General features: G+C 40.9%; 1 protein-coding gene across 2 annotated transcripts in view; it reads right to left on the minus strand.

Moving 5' to 3' along the window:
- CACUL1 (CDK2 associated cullin domain 1) overlaps positions 1–21,947 on the minus strand; it is a 43,353-nt gene that overhangs the window by 14,423 nt on the left and 6,983 nt on the right. Inside the window, exons 3-5 of one of the 2 annotated variants that reach the window (XM_050338460.1) lie at positions 19,119–19,221; positions 9,516–9,611; positions 3,715–3,817 (exon numbers count right to left, since the gene is read on the minus strand). In XM_050338460.1, the coding sequence (XP_050194417.1) occupies positions 3,715–3,817; positions 9,516–9,611; positions 19,119–19,221 (302 nt within the window). The remainder of the gene's footprint in view (positions 1–3,714; positions 3,818–9,515; positions 9,612–19,118; positions 19,222–21,947) is intronic. The other variant, XM_050338466.1, reaches the window with a different exon arrangement.

Genomic DNA, 21,947 nt, shown 5'->3' on the forward strand with positions numbered 1-21,947 from the left:
GCAAACACATCTGCTAAACATGTAGGGCTGGGTGCCCACAGAGCAACACCCTCCTGCTCAGCCACTGCACAGCCAGGAAAACCCCTGCTCAGGAAACATCCCCCTGCTACATTTATCAACCTCTAACCAGCTTCATCCTCTATAATTTTGCATTGGATTTCTACCTTCTGAACCAAAAAGGGCAGTTGGGCAACTTCATAGTTAGGGAGATGTTGGCAATCTTTTCCAACTTTCACACTAACTTTTCTGGTACTTTTTAGAAAGCAGCAATGCAGTAGAAATAGCCTTCCTGACATCTTTATAAAAGAAAAGCTTTTCCAACATAAACAGTCCTCTGATGAACTTTAATACCCCTCCAACTAAAAAAATAAAAACTAAGAAAACAGAACAACAGGATCTCTTCATCTCATCTGAATCCAAATGACCTAACTAGAAAGGAACAAAGCTGTCATATGGAAGAATCTTCAGAGAAAAGACTCTGTGTAGCTAACTAGAAACTGCTAACTGAATGAAGTAAGCTGTGAGTGGTCTCCCTCCTTCAGACTTTTTTCAAAGAACTTTTTCTTGGAAAACCATGAGAAAAGCTTCTACTTTGGTAAACATACGTGATACATTCTTAACAGTGTGTTTTAGCTGTGAACTCACACAAGTACTGACACAATAATAACCACTTCCCAAAATACTAATGTGTAAGAAACAGCTCCTACACAGCCACAGGAATGGCTGAAGTGCTGCACTGATGTGCTAAGGCTACCACTTACTGGGAAGTGCCACAATCAATCTGATCCATCCTTACTTCCCCCACAAACGCCGCTGTCAGCAAATCAGTAGCACACTCCTACTCAGGCTGCCCTCTAAACCAGCCTTCAGCTGTAGGGCCAGTTTTAGTTGCTGTTTCTCAGGGTGGAGGTGCTGAGCACCTCAGCAATCTGCCCGAGCAGGACTCCAGCCTGCACCTCTTCCATTTTCGGGCAGAGAGCAGGGATAATTGCAAGATCTCATAATTAGAACCCAGGTGATCCGTGCACCCAGGAGACACGAGAGTAGGCTCTTAATAGCTTTGCCTTCTGTTAGACACAAAAGCAACCTTGTTTGGGGCACTAAGCTGCCAATAGCCAAAAAGGAAGAACAGCAGCTAGTTGTAAATACTCTCTGCCATTGAATTTTTACCTACTGCAAGTACTAGAAGTAGAGTTTCAGGAGCTGTTATTCACTTTCACGTAGTAATTGCCATTTTTCTAGACAAGAGCAAACAGGCAGGATGTTTCCAGGGCACAGCAATTACAATGCAGGACTACCAGAAGAGACAGTGGTTCCATACAGCAGGTGGAATTAGGTGTAGCTGGAACAAAAACAACATTCTCCACCACCCCTTCCCTAGTGACATGGGGTTATTATCTGCATCCTCCTACTCCCAGTGCTCATTTCTGAAGCTCCTTCTAAATAAGATGCTGTATCTTTGCTTGTCATATTCAGTTAAGTAGTTCTGCACACAGCAACTTCTCCCAAGCCATCGAATACAGAAGTCTTATTTACAGGAGCCAGCTCTGGCTTTGTAACAAAAATAATCAGGTTATATTCACTTAGTTCAAATGTACCCTCCTTAATTCGAAGAGCATTGACTTGATAAATAATGTGTGAGTGCAAGAGTGTTTCACAGACACAACCATGTTCATGGATCTGTGCATGGTATAATTTTGGTTATGTATTTACTTTATCTGATGAGATGTACTCCAGACAGGAGAGAGCTGTTTTTAAACAGTTTCCTCTATCAAAACCAAAGTGGAACTGAATCAGCATTTGTGCAGGAAGAACTTGTTCAAGTAATGTTCACTTAGGCAGTATTTCCTCTGTAAGTAAAGAATTCACACCTCACTCCACTTTTTGCATCTAAGTGCTCAGAGAAGTGCTCCCAGCAGGGAGAGCACGGTAGGAGCACTCAATCTGCACCTCCCTGCCTGCAGCACCAGCACAGGCACCTGGGGGGCTTTGGGCAAGATCAGCACCAAGGGACACGTCTGTGTCACACTGCCCTCCTGGCTTTTTTTGTTTCTCTGCCTTTTTGAAGCGCAGCAGGAACTTTTTTCAAAAATCAGATGAACCTGAAATGTGCTTACAGTCCTTCCTGGACACAATTTTTAAATGGAAATGCCAGCTTCCAGGCTCTGATACAATGACAAGGTACTGTAAACAAAGCCCACTCTGGACAGAAAAACATAGCAACAAATTCCAAGAGTGAGAGCAGATGCTACTCTTATCCTCCAGTCTAGATCACAAACGGATTAAGCCAATTTTGTAATTTGTTTTTTCAGGCAGAGGGAAGGCATGCTTCTCCTCTCACTGAAGTGGCAGTTGCAGCATCTCCTTAAAAAACAGCCCCATGATTCCATTTCTCTCTATAGATCATAATTTCCCTGACTTTAATTTCCTAATCATATCCATCCATGACGGTATTTTTTCTCCCTCATAAGGTAGAAACTCTTTTTTGCTCAACCAAGTCTATCAAACATCAGGAAACAGCAGCACAGACTGACATTGGGAAGTAAAGTAAATAACAAACACTGACTTATATCCTGTTTTCATAGAGCCCTTACACTTCCAAAAATGAAGGTAATATTCTGATCTATTATGGTCTGAATTCCAGCAAGTCACAAAGAACAGCTGAGAATGGCAGAAAAGAATACAACACTAGAACCTTTTCAGCACTTCTACAGTGCTATATCATGTGCTGGGTGTCTTCAATTATTTCCCAGGAAGCTGTTAGCAAGCTTAGAACTTTACTCAGGCATTCTTTAACTCAATTTAAAGATCCCCTTATGCAAGATTTAACCAATTCAGATCCCAGTTAGATCATACCTGTCAGTATTTATAGTCTTACTTCAGAGTAAGATAAAACCTAAATAACTTAGTTTTAATAAATTGACAGTCAGCCTGAAATGAATCCAAGGAAGTCACTCAATAAACAAGAGACTCCATATACAGCAACACAGTCAGTGACACCTTACTTCTTGTTTTTCAGTGTTTTCTTTTAATTTTACTCCTGCAATTAGCAGAGCTGGGAGGAGGTATTTCTGATTTCACACACACACAACACCACAGGTCTTTTCCTTTCAACAATTCATCTGCAATTTCTATTTGAATATGCTGTTATCACCACAGAGAGTTAATTACATAGCAACAACATCTGACATCACTTATGTCAGTGGTTTGACCAGCATTACCTTTGCACTGTCACTGGGAAAAAAAATAATTCTTTGCCTGAAAAATGCACACACAAAAGTTATTTAATTTTAAGGTGATATCACCTGAATTTTCCACGATCCCATTGCAGCAAGGATCTTACTGGGTTCCACGACACTGTTGACTCTCTCTAGCACAGATTAAAATGTGAGGCCCAGGGCTGGGGATTCCTCATGGCTATGCTATTCCCCAGCAGATCTGATCTGCCTTCGTTATGTCATAATCACAAGCCATACAGGAAAGTAAACATTTGTTCCCTCAGATCTCAAGGCAACCAGCACTTTGTAGAAAGTCACATTTTTTGGGGGAAAAAAAAAATAAAAAAAGGTTGAAGTGTGCCACATTTCCTCGTGCCCTAGAGGAATTTGTATTCATTTGCAATTTTCCCCTATTTGCTGTGGATTTCTGCAATTTCTGAAAGCACTGTGGCTTTCCACACTCCCATCATAAGAAAAACTCAGCAGGTTTACTTACGCATTAGGTTGTAAATGTGCTTTTCTGCAACGTGTTCCGTAAACAGCTTTATAAGGTCATCTTTTAAGTCTCTGTTAAGCTTGGTTTCTATGTAAAATTTATTCTGCAAAATAAGACAGAAGTTTTCAAGTTTGTTTCTCACAACAGCAAATAAAGTAAACTTTTTTTTTTTCCCTGAACAAAAACAGGTCATAATTTTAAAGCTGTAGAATATTTCACCTGTAAAATGATGACTTGGGTATTTTTTCCAGTGTCTAAAAGTGATTAAGCCATTAAAACAGGTAGGTTACAATAATAAATCATCAGTACAACTATCCACTTCAGTGGTTCATCGACAATCTCAAAGGAGAGCTACTCAGAATTAATCAGCTGTGGAAATAAGGGATATATACAAATCTGGACAAAACTGAACTACATTAAAATTTTTAGGATTCCATTATCTTGACCTACTCAGCATTAATAATAAATTTACCTCTTTGAAGAAAAAAAAAATCAAAGAAAATTCTATTAATGAGTTCCTTCAGAGCCCCTATACCTAATGCACTATTTAGTATTACTCCTCAGTTCCCAGCCTGCAGTTATTAGTAAGATTTCTTGCTGAATTTTACTGACAGATGTGTTTTAAATGGTGGGAAAAAAATAATTGCTCCAAGATAAGTCTCCTCTCATTAAAATGCTAACTTTGAAGTAGGACAGCTGAATTCAACTGGACAACCTGTGTAAGAGTTCAACAGATTATCTAACAGAAAACAAACCCAAAAATAACATGCAGGAACCCTTATCTGACAGATTTACTAGAGGAAGGGATATCTTAAGGGAGAAAGGTTTTTTTTTTCAGATTTTAAATCAAGTTGTTCTCCTGAAGCATTTAACAAAATTGGAACAAACTCTCAGAACACCATTAGAGCAATCTTTACATCTTTGTGTGAGACCCAATCCCTTGGCCATTAGCAGAACTATAAACACACCACAGCACTGTCCATGCAGAAACCACTTCAATTTTCAAGGCAAGCATTCAGCAGCAGTTACTTATGTGTAATAAAACCTGAACCTGTTAGAAACAAAGGCCATCTGAGGGCTCAGTCCATGCTCCTGCTGCAGCTTAGGTTTGTTGCAGTGATGGACAACAACCTTAGAAAGATATTCTTTTAACTTAGTAAACTTCCTGCTGGTGGTTTCCCCCAACACCATCCTTACCTGTAGAGGTTTTATCAAGGGCTATTTTATAACTCAGTTGTTTCCCCCTCACCTGGGCCTGTTCTTTGAACAGAGACTGAGGGAAATGCTCTGCAGACAGAATAACCTGTCTCATGAGGAACAGATGACTTCCTCTGTGGTGGTTTTGGTCAGTGGTGAATTGCCACTGCAACAGAAACCCACAGCAGCTCGAGATCTGTGTCTCCAAGGCAGTGTTAAGACACACACCCTGCTCCAGTCCTTCACCAGACCATGTTCCTAAAGCATTCCCACCTCGAGGTTCCTGACCACATAACCCCAAGTACCCACAGGTGCAACACAGCGGTGTCACACACAGTGTCCAACACTAACCCTGAGGAGCTGGCACATGAGATGCTCCCAGCTAAGGACAGAACTCACTCGAGTCCTTTCCCAGGCTCAACACCTTTGGACATTAAAAGGAGCTGGCAACAATGGGTGCAACTCTGATGCTGCCTTTTAGCCTATATTTTTAAGTTTCAGTAGAGGAAAAGTAACATAAAAATAATAATAAAAACAAACAAACAAACAAACACACACACAAAACGACCCAGCAGCTACAAGACAGTACTTACACACAGAACAGATGTAAAACACTCTTCACATCTGCTCACTTTGAAACACCTTTCCAAAAAGATGGTACACTTGTGGGAGCTTAAATAGACAGTGGAAAAATCATCTGACATAAGTACTCTGCTTCCAGTCCACACTGGTGAAAGGAGATGGCAGAAGAGCTGTCACCTTCCCCATTCTTGTTAGTGGAAAACCAAGAAGATTTTCTGTATAACCTGCCACTACCTAGGCTGGACCAGCATTTCTTGGGAAATATCTCAAGTCACCTAAAGGTCCAAGAGACAGGTAAAAGGGAAGCAGACACCACTAACTGAGAAAGCCAGGTATGATACAAACACTTATTCTACAAAACAATTCCACACCGTATCACAGAGCAATCTGGCAAATCTTAAGAGATATAGCTGAGTTAATATTATTAAGAGGAGATCAATAAATACTTGAAAGGAGAAAAACCAGTATATGGGAGAGCTTATCATCTCATCCACATGTGCATACTCACACATATTTGTGTTTACAGACACACACAAAATGCCCTCTAGCTGATAACCAACAAAGTGCAATACCACCCAGTAAGAGTAATAATGTTTTAGAGGCAATGAAAAAATTCTTAACTATCCATAAACCACAGCACTCACAAATGTTAAGTTCACATAATGCACCAAGATATAACAGATTTTCCTTTACATCTCTAAGTAAAATGAGCAATTGAGAATCTATAAGAAAAAAATATGTTATCTAAATGCTGATTTTAATTTTCATTGAAGTGGAAATATGGTTCTTATTCATTTATGTGTGTAGTATAACGTGATATGTACAATCTCTAAGCATGCAGAATAGCCTCATTTACATTTACAAAGCAAACAGTTACTCACTAGGAATAAAGCACTGTGTACTAAGCTTACTTCCAGCTTAATTTGCTTTATCTTCTGTTACATTCCAGAACTTGTGAAGGAGCCTAAACCCACAGAATCTTAGAGGGACCAAAGTACTTTGGGTCTCCATGCCTTTCTGAAAAGTCTGCTGTAGCAAGCAGCATGAGACTGAAAAAACAAAACCCCATTACCACGTGAAAGGAGAAAGTGCTGCCAGCAAAAGAAGGAAGAAGGAAACTCCCTCACTTGCAAGGTCAGCCCTCTCAGCCATCCCCCAAGGTCAGCTGAGAAACACCCCCTGGTCATCAAAGACAGCCAGGGGAAGAAATCCCCTGCCCTGTCCTGCCCCCATCAAGATCCGGTTTGGCCCATATGAGGAAAGGAAAGGAAAGTGCTGCTGCTGCTGCTGTCAACACACAGGACTCAGCCCAACACAAAACACTATGGCATGTTCCAGTTCCACAGAGAAGCTTCACTTTTTCCTCAGCTTCACTGATTTTAAAGTACTGAAATGCATGTTAAAAGCTTTCCAAAGCAGCACCGTAATTATCCTTTCAGAACCAAGTTCTGAAGTGCAATTCAACAGCCTTGGAAACTCCTGATTAAAGCAATCACAGGAAAGGAAAGCTCTGCCACCTCTGATATAAAGGTAGAGTTCAACAACTTAGTCCTCCTCACTTAAAAATGCATTGAAAGTATCTATTAAAGTAACTGCAAAGCTGCAATTTACACTGTAGAGCAATTAGGCTTTCACCTCTTGCAACTGTTTTTTAATTGCATTTTTTTGTCCAAATAGAGGAAACTGCTGCTGTATGTATGAGAGAAAACTTGATTAGACACTACAGTGTAAGACTGCCAGAGTATCTGTACATAAAAGTACTTGAAAATGCCTACAGAAAAACTAAGAGAGACAAACATTTTTCATCCTGACTTCTTTAGAGATATTTTCCTCATCATGCACAACACTGATTAATAACTTATTTCAGTGAAAGTTAATTTGCCATCAGCCTTGTAAACCAGTTACACAGCTGAGCCAAATCAGCGTTGTGTTTGGCAGCAACAGGAGCTAACAGGTAAGTCACAGCTCTGATTCCAGGGGGCCTGCAGGACAGATGGGGACAGGCTTTTTAGCAGGGCATGTAGTGCAGGACAAGGGGTCATGGTTTTAAACTAGAGGAGGGCAAATTTAAACTAGATAGAAGAAGAAAGCTTTAAGTGAGAGTTAAACACAGGCACAGGTTGCTCAGAGAGGTGGTGAATGCCCCATCCCTGGAAACACTGAAGGTCAGATATGACCTGGTCTAATGGAAAGTGTCCCTGTTCACTGCTGGGGGTTGGACCAGATGGCCTTTAAAGGTCCCTTCCAACCCAAACTATTCTATGATAACTCTCAGGTCTAACTTGAATTAAACCACTGAAATGATTAAGCATTTGCAGGAACAGTTCTACAGCCTGAACGGGTCACTAGTCATGCTTCAAGGAAGCTTTTCCTTTCAAAAGATAGAGCACTTTCACTTTTCTTTGATCTCAAAAAGAAAACTATTACCTAACCATTCATTCTACAGGTCTGTTTATTACTCATTAATCATATTTACTATGTTCAGGTACCAGACTCAAACTCTAATATAAAGAATGGGCTGCAGAGCACTCCTCACCTGCAGACACAAACACCTCATCCTAACAGCGTACAAGGAAAGATATGGAAACCTACTTGCCAATTATACCTCATCTGGTCAGGGAGAAAAACCCTGTACTGATAAAACCCACCTGTTTCTCTGTCTGTCATGAACAGTTTTTCATTATTAGCTACTGCAGTCTTAATTGTGGAGGAGAAATTTCGACCTCTGTGATGGAAGAACATCACAGAAATGAGCATTCAATTGAGTACACACCTGAACAGCTTATCTCCATCTGAAAATGGATATTAAATTACGAGGTCACTTAAACATCAGCCTGCAATAAACAAGTTATGCACACACAGGTCACAAAGTGGGTACCATCCAAAAATATCTGGATGCAACAGGGAAAAAAGTCTCTTCCTACTTTACCCCAGCATTTCACAACAGGAAGCAAGAGAACAACTAAAAAATCATCAGAGGAACACATCCCTTAGCATAAAATTGATGCTGGAGCAACTGGATGCCATTCTGTATTAACCAGATAAAAGAGCAGATCAGAGTCACCCAGTTCCAGAAAGGCAAATTCCTCTCTTAATGCAACAAATCTGTTTGGCAACACTGAAAGACTGTAGCAAGCTACCTGAAGTCACTGAAATGTAGGAGAACCTCCAAAAGATACTGCTTCCCAAACTCTGAGAAACTACCAAAGAGGGCCATTTTGAAGAGTTTGAGGTTTATTTAATGTAAATCACTTTAAAGTTTTTTTGAAAAGTTTCTTTCCCAACAAATATGTCTTTTTTAAATTATTTCTAAGTGAGGTCAATGCAAGGACAAATATCAAGCTTAAGTTATTCATTACCACAGAAAATCCCCCAATCAATAAAAATCTTGGCACTTTGACAAAAAAACCCTCAAATTATAAACATCTTCAGAGGTATAAAAGACTTCATAAACTATAAAATCAACACAAAAACTCTTAAAACCAATGGTTTCTGAACCTTTCCAAGTATGCCTGACAGTGCTATGAGCATAAGTTTGTCTTCATCCATTCAACACTCTAAACTGCTTTATCAAATGACAAAAACATTTCCAATATATGTTTCTTCCTGTCTTATCTGAATCTGTGCTATTTAAAAGCAAGAAAGCCTCATCTCCATAATCTGCCCAAACTAAGAAGCCAAAATGTAAAAAGCCAATAAATTATGTCTGTTCAAAAAGATATAAATAATAAATTATTTGGGATGGGGTTTTTTTCCTGATCACAATAAAACCCACTCTTCCCACTCCCAGGAAAGAATTGTTAGGGCAGGAAAGAACTACAAAACTCTACATTTAAGAAAGCCATCTTCTCCTCTCTCTCCCCATACAACTTGATCAGTACTGTTAGGCAGGTAGCAACACCAGGCATGAATCATAAGTTTTACATGTCAAAAATCATTACAGCTGCATTTTATTCTTGTCACTTCCAGCCAGCATCTTACGTATGGATATATTTATTTGAAAAGAATGTTCTAAAACTTACCATATATATGAAAAGAGGCACAATGCTCTGCAATGCTCCCATATACTGTCCAAGAGCTATGTTAAATCTTTCAATATAGAGATCTGGAGGGCTGGCCTGCAAGAAACCGTAAAAGTGAGGTTGTAATTTGAACAAGAGAAAGATCTGGAACAGCATGGGCTACGCTTTCACAGCAAACTCAAACACCTACAAAGCATTTGATACACCAGCTCCACACAAAGCCAGCCACACATCATTCCAGAGTTTCTGCTCTACCTCCCTGCAGCAGGACCAATCTTCCCTCACTAACTGGATTTTGCCTAGGACTGTGTCAGTGCCCAGCACAAGGTCCATTCAGCAGGAAACACGGAATTCCTGTCACAAACTGGCACTGAGCACACGCACATAAAAACACTCAGCAGAGATCAGACCTTCACTTAGAAAGCACTCCCTGCCATGCCTGGAACCCCTAACCAGGTGTGAACAGGTGCTGCAGTGTGTGCTCACCCCACACCACAGAAGGGAAGGAGAGGTTAAGCTGCTGCTCTGCCTGAGCTGGCCAGGGGCACCCCCGGCAGCTCCAGGGAGCACTGCCCTCCACACCTTCCACATCCGAGAGAAAACACTCTGACATTTCTGCTGGGTCACCTAGGGCAGGGCAAGTGTTCAGGGGACTGAGCTGGAGGCACTGTGAGGAAGCAAGATCTTCAGACAGAGCTCTGCATCCAGAGCCCTGCGGCCCAGGTCAGGCCTAGGGAAGGTTCCTGCTGTGCTCCAACACACGGCATCCCCCTGGAGCCCCCAGCCAAGCTTTGCTGCACAAACCCCAAAGTGCCAACTTTAGGATAGGCTTTGTAGGGCTATTTTCTGTGTACAATACCCTGTTTCCCAAAGAAGGAGATAAGGAAGCTAAAAAGGTCTGCAGCAAGCTGAATTAAATTGAGAAGGGAAGCAGAGAAATGGGAAGCACTAACCAGTGCTTCTGCCACAATATTTATGTGGAGGCATGCAGGGGAGCTGCACTGCAGCATTCACAAGTGCTCTCACACACCCACTGCTCTGGGCTTTTCAGAGGGGCTAGGTGGCTGCCTGAGGTCCTGCTGTTCACACACACACACCTACACACACCCACGGGCAAAGTGCTGCTGCTGCTGGGAACCAAAACTGCCTTCCCTCGGGCACTCACCAAGCCCGAAGAGGACAGAGGATACAGCAGTAACTGGGACCTTGCAAGAAAACAAGTCCAAAGATTTTCCTAAATCCAAAGCATCTGTGGCATGAAAAACACTCCAGGCTTAGCTGCACCTCAACCACCTTATCAGAACTTATAGCTATCTTCACACAGCAGAGTTTTCAGCCTTTGTATGGACATTCACCAGGGGCCCTAAGAGAACAGTTCAAATTTATGTTGATATTTTGCTCTATTAAGTATTCTAAATTTATGAAAGTGGGTTTTTTGCCTTTAAATTAGCTTCTTTTGCCTTCCTTCTTAATATGCTTAATGAACACGTGGGTAATTTTCACAGCAAACACCAATACAGAGCAGACAGTTCAGAAAGGAAAGCAAAACTGGCAAAGGAATAAAGAGCATTATTCCATATGCAGTTGCCAAAGGTTATATATGGTTATTCCTCATTTTGATCACAAGGTTTTAATCTTATTGCAGATGCAGTTCTCAAGGGTGGCCAAACAAATTTGAGTTGAAAACGCCAACAATGTATAAAAGTAGCTATGAGCTCCAAGGACTCCCTTTCATATATAATTACATATATAATTTGTTGCAAATAACATGCAATGAAATCTGCATTTCTAAGCAGTATGTATTCCTGCTTCACTCCTTTTCAACCTCAACTTTAAATATGGTTATTCCCTGGGATTTGTAAAGACTCGGCATACAGCTTCTGAGATTAAAGAAAAAGGAAAATTCTACTTCAAAGAACACGTCAGACAAAAGGAGACCGCAGCCTGACACAGTGCACCACTCTTCTCTCACTGATACACTGCCCTTTTCATTTCAAAAGCAAAAACAAAACAACAAAAAAAAAAAAACAACAAGGAAAAACAGAGACAGAAGCTGTCTGGGCAGTGTGTGATTTAATCCCAGGAACAGACTGCAGGCAATGGATCCCCTCAGTCTGCCACTCTTCTTACAGGGCACATTAAGGACTCGGATCTTCTTCTTCCACTGCAGATAAAAACTCTGCCAGCTCACCTCACAGAGACTAAGAGAGACATTTTACGAGGGGACAACAACTGCCCACCCAGCTGCCTCCTGAGAATGACCTCCAGAGTCAAAGCCTGAATGCAAGGATACCTGGAAGCTGTTACCATCACCACTGCCTTGCAGCCACGTGGAAACAACTGCTCTAGATACAGACAAAAAAACAACCTAAGAAAGGTCCTGACAGCTTTAGAGGAAGCACTCATTCTGTCAGGCAAATATCAGGCCTTGGTTTTAACCTCTGCAAAACAGAAATTATGGTGTTAACTGCTTTATCAGCCCCTTTCAGTTTTATTCTCCTGATAGTGCTTCATGTCAAGCCTCGACAGTCAAACCACCAACAGGGAAGGAAAAAAAAAAGCAAGCTTGACAATCAAACTCACCTCAACTACTGCTTGACTTGTAAACTACCAAAACACCCAAGCCAAAGAGAAATCAATAGTATTTTCACAGCTCAGCTCTGATTTATCGTAATCTGTGTGGGGGGAACAGAACCATCTGCTCCTGTTCATCCCAATGTTACTGTGCAGCTGCTCCAAACTGCCAGCCTGAAAGCAATTACTTGTTTGAGCACAGGAACTTTCTCCATATCTCTGCACTAACATTTATAATACAGTAACTGGATTAGCTTTATAGAAACTACTTGACTTTTATAAAATAAAAAGCAGTGCATGGCATCAAATTCATGAGTAAACAGAAGTTGCTGCAATTTTTTTATTAAATGGCCATCATTAGAGTACATTGAAAATCTTTATTCAGATACAGCTATTACAACAAAAAAAAACCCAAACCAAACCAAAACAAAAAAAAAATCAAAAAAAACCAAACTAAACCAAAAAACAGAAACAAAAAACCAAAAACAAACAAAAAACCCCCAAACAAACAAAAAAAACCAAAACCAAAAAACCCCAACTGCTTAGGCTGACAGTTTTCACTCCCTGTCCTAGTCCAGAAAAAGAGAACACATACACCCAACTGTTTTAATTACAGGGGGAAGGGTCAGAATTAAGCATGATATTTACTTCTTACAACTCCCCAGCAACTATTAAATCTTTAAATCTACTCCTATCTTACCTGAGGGATGTATTACAGAAGCTATTCAAAGAAAGAAAAAATACACACTGCTAGCCTAAGGTTTTCCAGGAAGGAAGAGGATCTTCCTCCTCAATTCTATCAAAATGTTAATTCAGGGTTTGGGGAGGCCTTTTTTTGCCTGTTGGTTGGGTTTTGGTGTGTTTCAGGTTGTTTGTTTGATAAGCTGCATTTGCTTATCATCTTCAGCTTGGCTGTGAGTCAACTGCTTCTCAGCATAAAATACTATGGTTGCTGTCTAAAAGCTGATATTAAATCTCCTTACACATCACAGTGGACATCTCAGCACCAAGAGAAATGAGAAGTAACAAGAAAACACATCTGAGAAAGGATGACATGCAAGATAAGACACAGTCAAACAAAACAAGCCATTGGAAATCAAGTATACTAAATTACCCTTCCCTTATTTGAAATCCAATATCTAGGCATTTCAATGAACTTGTGGTCAAGAAACTGTATACATGAAAAAGATGTGGGTTTTTTCAGCCTGAAAAACAGTGTGAATATCATTCTTTAGCTGAACACATGAAGGAAATCAGCAGACGTGCTGCTGGCTCAACACAACCAGAAAAGGCTTACAAGAAAGGAGCAGAGACAACAGTGCTTGAGGAACACCAAGGTAATCTGTTTATGAATAGCTGTGTGGCACAATCAGCCATGCATTCAGGAAAGCTTACACTCCCACACAGAATGGGCAGTCCCCTTTTGCTGGGAACACGCTCACTGCCAAAATGCCAGCACGTGCTGCAGCGCCTCTCCCACGCCTGCCAAGTGGAGAGGGGGAATGGCTCTGGCTCCACAAATTAACCTGTTGTTCAACTAGGTGCTTTGAATCTTCTAAACCAGCCCTTGTTCTTTCTCAAGGAAATTTGCTTCCCTTGCCTTGCAATATAGGTGATGCCCAGGTCTACTCCTCAGACATTATTCTACATGTATTATGAACACCCTTCCCAAAATCCAGCCACCACACTAAAGCACAATTCATGGAAAGGCCGACTGTGTCCTCTTAGTCAAGCCTGCAATTCTGGCAATATGGGGACCCCTGTATCTTCTTCAGTTTGGCAGCCAACGTTCTCATGGCCACACAGGAAGACACAAACATTTCTAATGCCATCTGAGTTCAAATTTGATCTGATTCAGTTCACTGTGATTCACAGCAGTAAAGACTTTTTTCACACACAATTAATCAGTGTTCTCCCAGCAAAACTGATGGATAAATGCCTACAGCTCTGAATGGTTAAGAGTGTTTTATTTCCCATTTAAATATTATGGACCAGATAAATGCCCAGTTTGAGTCCCCTCTTTGAAAAATGAACTGTTGATATTAATAGATGACCCAAACAGACTCTAAGAAACATCAATGATTTACATAATTAGAATGAAGAGCCAGGAAATGCAAGTTCTCAGTTTCCAATCCCCACCTCTATTTCTGACCTTCTCTAAAGGCAGAACATAAAGGAGGTAGATTTGTTTTCTACATAAATCTTTGAGAAACTACGTCAACTTTCAAAATTATTTCAGGGAATCACCTAATTTCAAATTAACAAGAGGTAATTTCGGGGTGACTTCTGTGCTCCAAGAGATGAGCATGACCTGTGAAGTAGGCTCCCTGTGTTTCTTATTTAGCTACCAGGGCAGACTGAGCCCACACAACATAATAAGAATGGGTTTCTGCCCCTGGATGGAGCAAATAACCAGCTTCCCATCAGTACATGACTAAATCCTAACCATACCTTTATCAGCAACCTGATTTACTCAGTTTACACAAAAAGCAGCCACAAATGATGATGTCAAAAGCTGTATTTTACAGGCTGGCATAACTGTTCAATTACAATATAGCACCACATAAAGGTCATGTAATCAGCAGTGTGTCTTGGAAGGAAAGCAAAATACACCTGTGAAACAATCTGGAGCAAAATAAAGTGTAAATATCAAGAGCTGCTATGAGATGGCACTCAGCACATAACAGCCCACAGTGAGGAGTTCAGTTTTACCAGTCCCTCAAAGCACTACCTGGATGCATTTTTCTACCCCCCTGACTGCATACAAAGCTCACAAACGTGACAGGCCACTTCAGCTTCATTACACAACTGTCTGTCAGGAAGCTGAGAACCTCATCTGAAGCTTGGAATAAGGAATTTGTATTCATCAGATTAGTGCTTCAGAAAGAGCAGGGGCAGGGAATGACAGGCTCCTCACCACTGGAGGAAAACTCCACATTATCACAGGGGACAAGAGGAAAGTAAGCGTGAGACAGAAAATAAGAAAGGAAAAGGCAAGGAAGGGACAGATTGTCCACAACAGATACTGCTAACCTGAATTTGAAAACAGATGACAACTGGCAGTGACATGCTACAAGGAACTCAGTTCCCAGAGGTCTGGCAGTCCTCTAAGTAGTGGAGTGGCTTTGACAGGACCTGATGTGGTGGTTAATGCCCCTTTGGGCTCTCCAGGACCACCACAGGCTGCACCTCCTTCTTTCTGGGGCCTCTCAGAGCCAGCCAACTCTCACTTTCGCTGTACTTGGACCTGAACTGCTGGCCAAGTCTGAGGAGAAGTTTGGCAAGGAGGTCCACCCTGAATGTTGTGACTTAAAGGGAGGGTCTCCCTTATTCCTTTTTACCCTTATCCTTTTCCTATCCCCAGCCTCCACACAGATAATTTGTGTTGATTTTAGTCTTAGACTGATTGATTTTTCTCTGTGTGCTTTACCCCTGTAGCAGAGGGTAGAGTGAATGAACTCTGTCACACTTTCACTTCGACATTAAACCTGCTTTTTCCAATACCTTTCCAGTGATTCTTTGAGCACCCTAGAACACTCATTCCCCACACTCCACTGCATACTGTCCCAAGGAAACAACAGGAGAGATGATATTTTCATACACTGCACCGACTGGTTTGAGAGCTGACAAGACAGAAGGCTGAGAAGTTGTAAGGATTAATATCAGGCAGGAAAACTTGCTGGCATTGCACAACAAAGACTCTAAATCTGCAGGTCCTGGGGCCAAACAGCAGACATGCAAATTATCTACCAACACCAGCTGGCATCTTCCAACACCAGTTCAGTCATGTTTGTTGTAAAAAAAGAATGTAAAAAAATATAGTTCTTAATTATAAAAAAACCCACCACCACAAACAGAAAACAACAGATCTCTTTTTCTCTTTTATCTAAATAAAAAAAGGTGCAACATGACAAATAAGAGGTTTTCAGCTCTCAGTCATTTCATAAAGGAAGTTCTGAAATTATTCTAACTAAAATGAGAATATTCCACTGCACTTGCACAAAAAAAAGCTCCTTTTGAAACAGGCCAGCTCAAAGCCACAGTGCATTCTGACTGTCAGTGCTTTGAGTACTTTCCAGTGTCTTTTGCTGAAGAGGTATGTAATGGGTAGAGTACTTGATTTTAAATTCCTTTTATCAGAGTACATAAGAAAAAGATAGGCCAGAAACACTGGTGCCTAATGCAAACACAGTTTTGTTATTTTAAAGAGAGGTGTATTGAATTTGAAAGCATATGCCTGTGTATCCACCCTATCTCATGCATCTGAATGACTCAGCACTTACCCACAAAAATAGCTGACATTATTTTCAACCATAACATAATGAACTATTTCTATTATCAATAAAATGTTTCCAAATACAACATCTTAGAAAAATCATCTGTATACTGCCTGTATACTTCACAGACGAGGACAACAAGAAACAATTTGTATCTTCTGCAGCCACACATTTCTATTTTAAGCAGACAAAATCCCAAATTCCAATCAACTCAAGAATTAGGGAAATTTAGTTCTCAATTACTCATAGCTCCACATGGCAAAACTCAGTCTTAAGTAATGCAGGGAAGGTGTTCAGACACTGACTGCAGGGAAGGAAGGCAATCCTTGCTCTGAGTCTCCCCACAGAGTCTGAAGAGAGGATTATTTACTCAGACATAGTAATGAGGGAGCTAGAAATGTTTCGGGATATAGGAGGCCCCACATCAAAAAGCTGATGGCCTGCTGATGAGTAATTCACCTCATCTAAACACACTGTTACTCAGCAAGCACCACTCACTGCTTCTCACCCAGTGTCTGACACGCAGGGGACACATCAGCCCATCCACATGTTCACATCACCTCTGCCACCACTGCAAACTGACTCTGGCATGCTGGTCACATGCAGATATTCTGCAACCCACTCGCCATTATCTTGTTGCACTTCTACACAAAGAAGTTGCTTGGCTTGTCCAGGAAAAGACGTTGCATTTGCCTGCCAGTTCAGTTTATAATCACGTTTTCCCACACAAACCAGCACTCCTGCTGGGCTACATTTGCATCTCTGCATGTAAAAAAAAAAACATTTATCTTGCATCAAGACACACCTTGCCAACTAAACAGAACTCTGCAACTCCCTTAAATGTTGTTGGCAGGTAGAATGAGCTCATGTCAGAGAAAGCAAAATACCTCATATTGTGCAGTAAAAGAATTCACATATATAGGGGTTTTTATTGTCTGCCTGCGTGAAGCAGAAACTTCCAAGCAACCAACATTTACAAAGTAATTTGTTGTTGTTGCTAAAGATCTGGAACTGCATTTTCAACTGAATGTCACCAAAATGTATTAAGATCAAAGAAGTATCAGGATAATAAAATACATTGCAGTAGTTTCTTAAAAGCAAATTTCCCAACCCATAGCTAAAAGTTTGTTTAGAGAACAATTTCTGAGGCACACGAATTTTACTTCAAGCAGTTCAAAAAAGATCTTTACCCCCCAAAAGCAGTCATCTTCATGTCAGACAAAACTCCCATATCAACACTCAAAGATGGTATCATGTTATACTACAGGTGTGTCTGACCTACACAAGGAGCCTTTTGCAAGCCACAGATTGCACTGAACAGTTGTCTCAATTATTCTTTCAACGAGCTGATGTTCAGAAGGCAGCCTTGCTTTTAGGCACAAGCATTTACTGCTCACATGTGCTAAAGCAAACTTTAAAAGGAGCTGCCTCAGTTTTGGAACTCTGGAGGAAACAGTGAAGGACTAAGATAGAGTAAAGAATTTGGGGTATTCCCAAATTTACAGCAAATGCAGGATATTACCATGGGATGTATCAGAAGAACTGGCCAAACCTGTAGAGCTGCCATGAATCACAGTTCTCACAAGAAAAACGTACAGGCTGCACCAGCTCAGCAGAACCAAGGAAAGGCTTTATTTTAAACACTGTGCTCATCTACTCTAACCAATTTTTACAGAACAGCAAGGCTGTCATTCCATGAGGAACAAAGAGAATGGAAAAGAGGAAGGAAGAAAGAACCTAGCTCAAGATGTTTTAGTCAAACACCATGCCAATTAAATGCTGGGGGGTTATTTTTCTTTATAAGGAAAGCCACAAGAGGAAAAGAGTGAAACCAAAAGGACACGAGAGAGATCACAGTGCTGTGGGAATGCACGTTTAGCCAGAAGTACCTGAAGCAGTAAAACTGCTTTTGACTGACAGAAATTAATTATCAGTGCGTTAGAACCACTGAGGGAGCTGCTGTAGTTTAGGGTTCCTTTGCATTTGGCATCTCCACTTCATGCACTGCAAGGCAGTACAGAACTCAGACATCTGTCATGGAAGTGACAAAAGCTGTAGGGAAAAATCAAACAGTGTTGCTGCTGCAGCAATAACCACTTCACATACGTGCCTGGAGACTCCAGCCTGAAAGGAATGTTCAACAAGGAACACACATGCACACAGTCATGGATGCACAAATAAGATGCAGAGAAGGAGAGGGATATACAAGTATTAGGACTGCTGTAAACCACTGACATCTAGAGATAGGCAAGAAAAATGCAGAATAAACTGTAACACAAAACTTCATATGCAATAATTCCTAATTTATATTTCACAACCCATATTTAATTAGTTTTACTTTTTTCCCTTTATATATTCCCTTCTGTGGTGCACAAGAACCATAAATAGTTTCCACAGCCTTACACAGCAATGACAGACATTCACCCCCGTGCACAAATCCTGTTTGGCCGAAGCATTTACATCCCAGATTGTGCTGTAGGTTTCCCATTCTCTAGGCTTTGATTCTGTATTACATATTCAAGTTTAGGCACTGCTCTCCACATGGCTCAGGTCACCAAGGCCAATGCAGTGCCATGCAACTGGATCTAGCAGGGGATATTCTGACAGCCCAACAGTGAATGAAGTAGTCCCCAATTTAGTAGGCTACTGTAAATCAGCCTTAATGGCAATCTCCTCCACAGACCACCTACATGCTGTTCTGACACACTCCCAGAACCCAGGAAAGACAGAATTAGATTGTGCAGCTTCTTACCTGCAGCTCCTTTGAGACTCTCTCTAAGTGGTTAGTTATCTTTTTTATTAGGTCACTATACATCTGTTCCGAATGCTGCTGGCACACACACTTATACACACAACTGCAGAAACAAACACAGAACAAACAGTGAACTCACAACAGTCTGCAGTGGGGGGAACAGACTTCAAAAGAGTTTGTACCACTTGCAATCTAGAGGATAACAGAGTTAACTGAGAGATTACTGAACTTTTAAATACAGTCCTAAGCTTGGCATGAGCTCCAGCAGACTCTCACATCTCTGGATTCTCAAGGGTGTTCATCCCATTCCCCATCCCCACTCTCATTTTTACTTACAGTGAGCTCTCCTAACAGTGCAATTCCAAACAGCCAGGACAATTCTGTCAACAGCACATTCCTAATTCTGGCTTTTGTCTCTCCTATGTAAATTAAGTGCCCATTAAAATAAGCAGGTTTAATGATTGTATGACTATTCTAGAAAAGCAGTCAGAAGTTGCATCAAAACCCTGGTAAGTTTTAAAAGGAAATAGTAACAGTTCTAAAATTACAGACTCAAGCACATTACTCCATTCTTAGTTACTTCAGTTCTAAAAAATCCTACACTTCCATAATACAGAAAGATGCAGAAAAAAAGCAATAAAATTTTAATTCTACATTCCATGGTTTGGCTGTGTTAACTGCGGTGTTCAGTGTTACTTTTGGTTTTTTTTAAGAACATTTTATGCTCTCATACTGCAATATAACATCTGCAAAATAAAGCTATTTATTGAAAACATATTTACAACCATTGTAAAACAAACACATGTATTACTTTCAGCAAGAGGTTATTAAGGCAATCATCATTATCAGGACTAACACAAACACTAATCTGTACCAAGCAGCTTTTATTCTTCTTTAATTCTTTGAAGTCAGCATTTTGAAATCTAGCTGCCAAAAATCAAGAGGCACGGGAGGGCTTCACCTGTTACCTTGGGCAAGTCCAACACTTGAACTGTGCAGGCTTTTAATGGCACCAAAAGCCTAAAGCTACAAGACAGCAACACTGGGTCCTGCAGGGGAACTGTGACTTTCCAATTCTCTACTGAGAAGGGGGGACAAAGGCAAACTACAATGATGGCATCAAAGCATCAGTGGGCTATTGAAATTTTCTAATGCAAGTGAGAGCTTGGGCACCAACTTCAAGCCTTCAGAGACCAAGACAATGCTCTCATTCAACAATTGCAACTCTGAAAGTCTTCTGGAGGAAGCTTTTACAAGTGAATTAGCAGTAACTCTTAAGAAGTTTGTATTTATTCCCTCTGACAACTTCAAAACACTCCAAAATACAGCACTGATCCCTATGCAGAGTCTGCTCATTTGGTGAACCATGCTATTTCTTAAAAAACAAAAGACACCCACACCTCTCCTATAACTGCATTTAAAAAATAACTGACTATCATCTGCAATTTGATATTATTTAAATAATACCAGTCAAAGCTGTCCTTTTTCTTTCACATAATGTCTACTGATAGCAGATCCTATTTCGGAAGAAGCAAGTGCCAAAGACATTTTGGTATGATGCTTTTGGTAAGAGCCAATTTCATCTGCATCAAAGAGAGAAACAGTGACAATAAAAGCAGACTGGCTGTTGTGATCTCTGACAAATCAGCCAGCTGGGCAAGCACAGCAAATGGCCCCACGTTTGTGTGCTCCCTAACTAACCAAATACAGCCACTTCCACAAGCTGACTGCTTCATCTGCATGTAACAAACTGAAATCTAAAGCACCCTTCTGCTGGGTGTTACCCACACTACTGCTGCACCTGCTCCTGTAATAATACATTCTGTAACCACACACCAGCCTTTGGATGGGCGTGCAGGGCGTGTTTACATCTTATTTTTTGTGTTCTCTTCTATTTAGAGGCTCCTTCCCCATTGTAAGATCCCGTTTTCAGTTCCTGATTGTGGGCTGACCCTGTGAATCATCCTCCCCCTGCTAACACCCAAAAGCAGTCACCAGCCTGTCAGTTCTCCAGCATAACCAAACACCTCAGGAAAAGGGAGACCCCAGAGGACATTGGAAGGTAAGCACCAGACAAGAGGGATGAATATCTGATACCTCTAAGTTGCCTTGAGGAGCAGAAAACTGCCTGCCCTGCACCTGGGAGCCAGTGGAGGCTGCCAGAAGTACAACCTAACTGCCCACTTTCTCCTCATCTCAGAGGTTCCTTCACATGTCTCTGCCAGGATATCCAACATTTTGCAACAGGAAGTGACTGTGCACAGGCAGGCTTTGGATCAAAGCTGCAAACAGTCATTAATGACACTTTGACACCTCACAGGTAAACTGATCCATAGGAAATACCCCTTGGAAGTTGTCTCCTACCTTTCACTGCTGGGGAATAGACACCTACAGTTATCACTGACCATGGCAAATATAATAGTCTGGGTATCTAATAATGTGTTTTGAGTTGGCATTATGCAAACCTCGATTCCTGTACTCAACATCAAGATCAAAAAACCTACTGTATTTTCACCTCAGTTTTACTTAAAAAAAAAAAAAAAAAAGCTAGCTGTTTGAACCACTTCAAGAAACATCCCATTTTTCAGACTAAAGAACTGGCCTAGAAGCTGTGTCAGAATTACAGTCAGATGTAATTTTTAAAAGAAAATTGACATGCCAGCTTTCCCAGTAACACTAAACTATAGAAAACCTTTTGTGTTAGTAATAGTAAAATACATGCAATGGATATTGGTACAGTCCTGCATCAGGTGTTCCAGATTTATAGGAGTTATCTAAGAGAAACCCCAAACCCATTACTGATTCAATAATTAAACCTTCTGAGGAGTA

This window comes from Myiozetetes cayanensis, unplaced genomic scaffold (assembly GCF_022539395.1).
Source record: "Myiozetetes cayanensis isolate MyiCay16 unplaced genomic scaffold, myiCay2020 scf10, whole genome shotgun sequence".
NCBI lineage: Eukaryota > Metazoa > Chordata > Aves > Passeriformes > Tyrannidae > Myiozetetes > Myiozetetes cayanensis.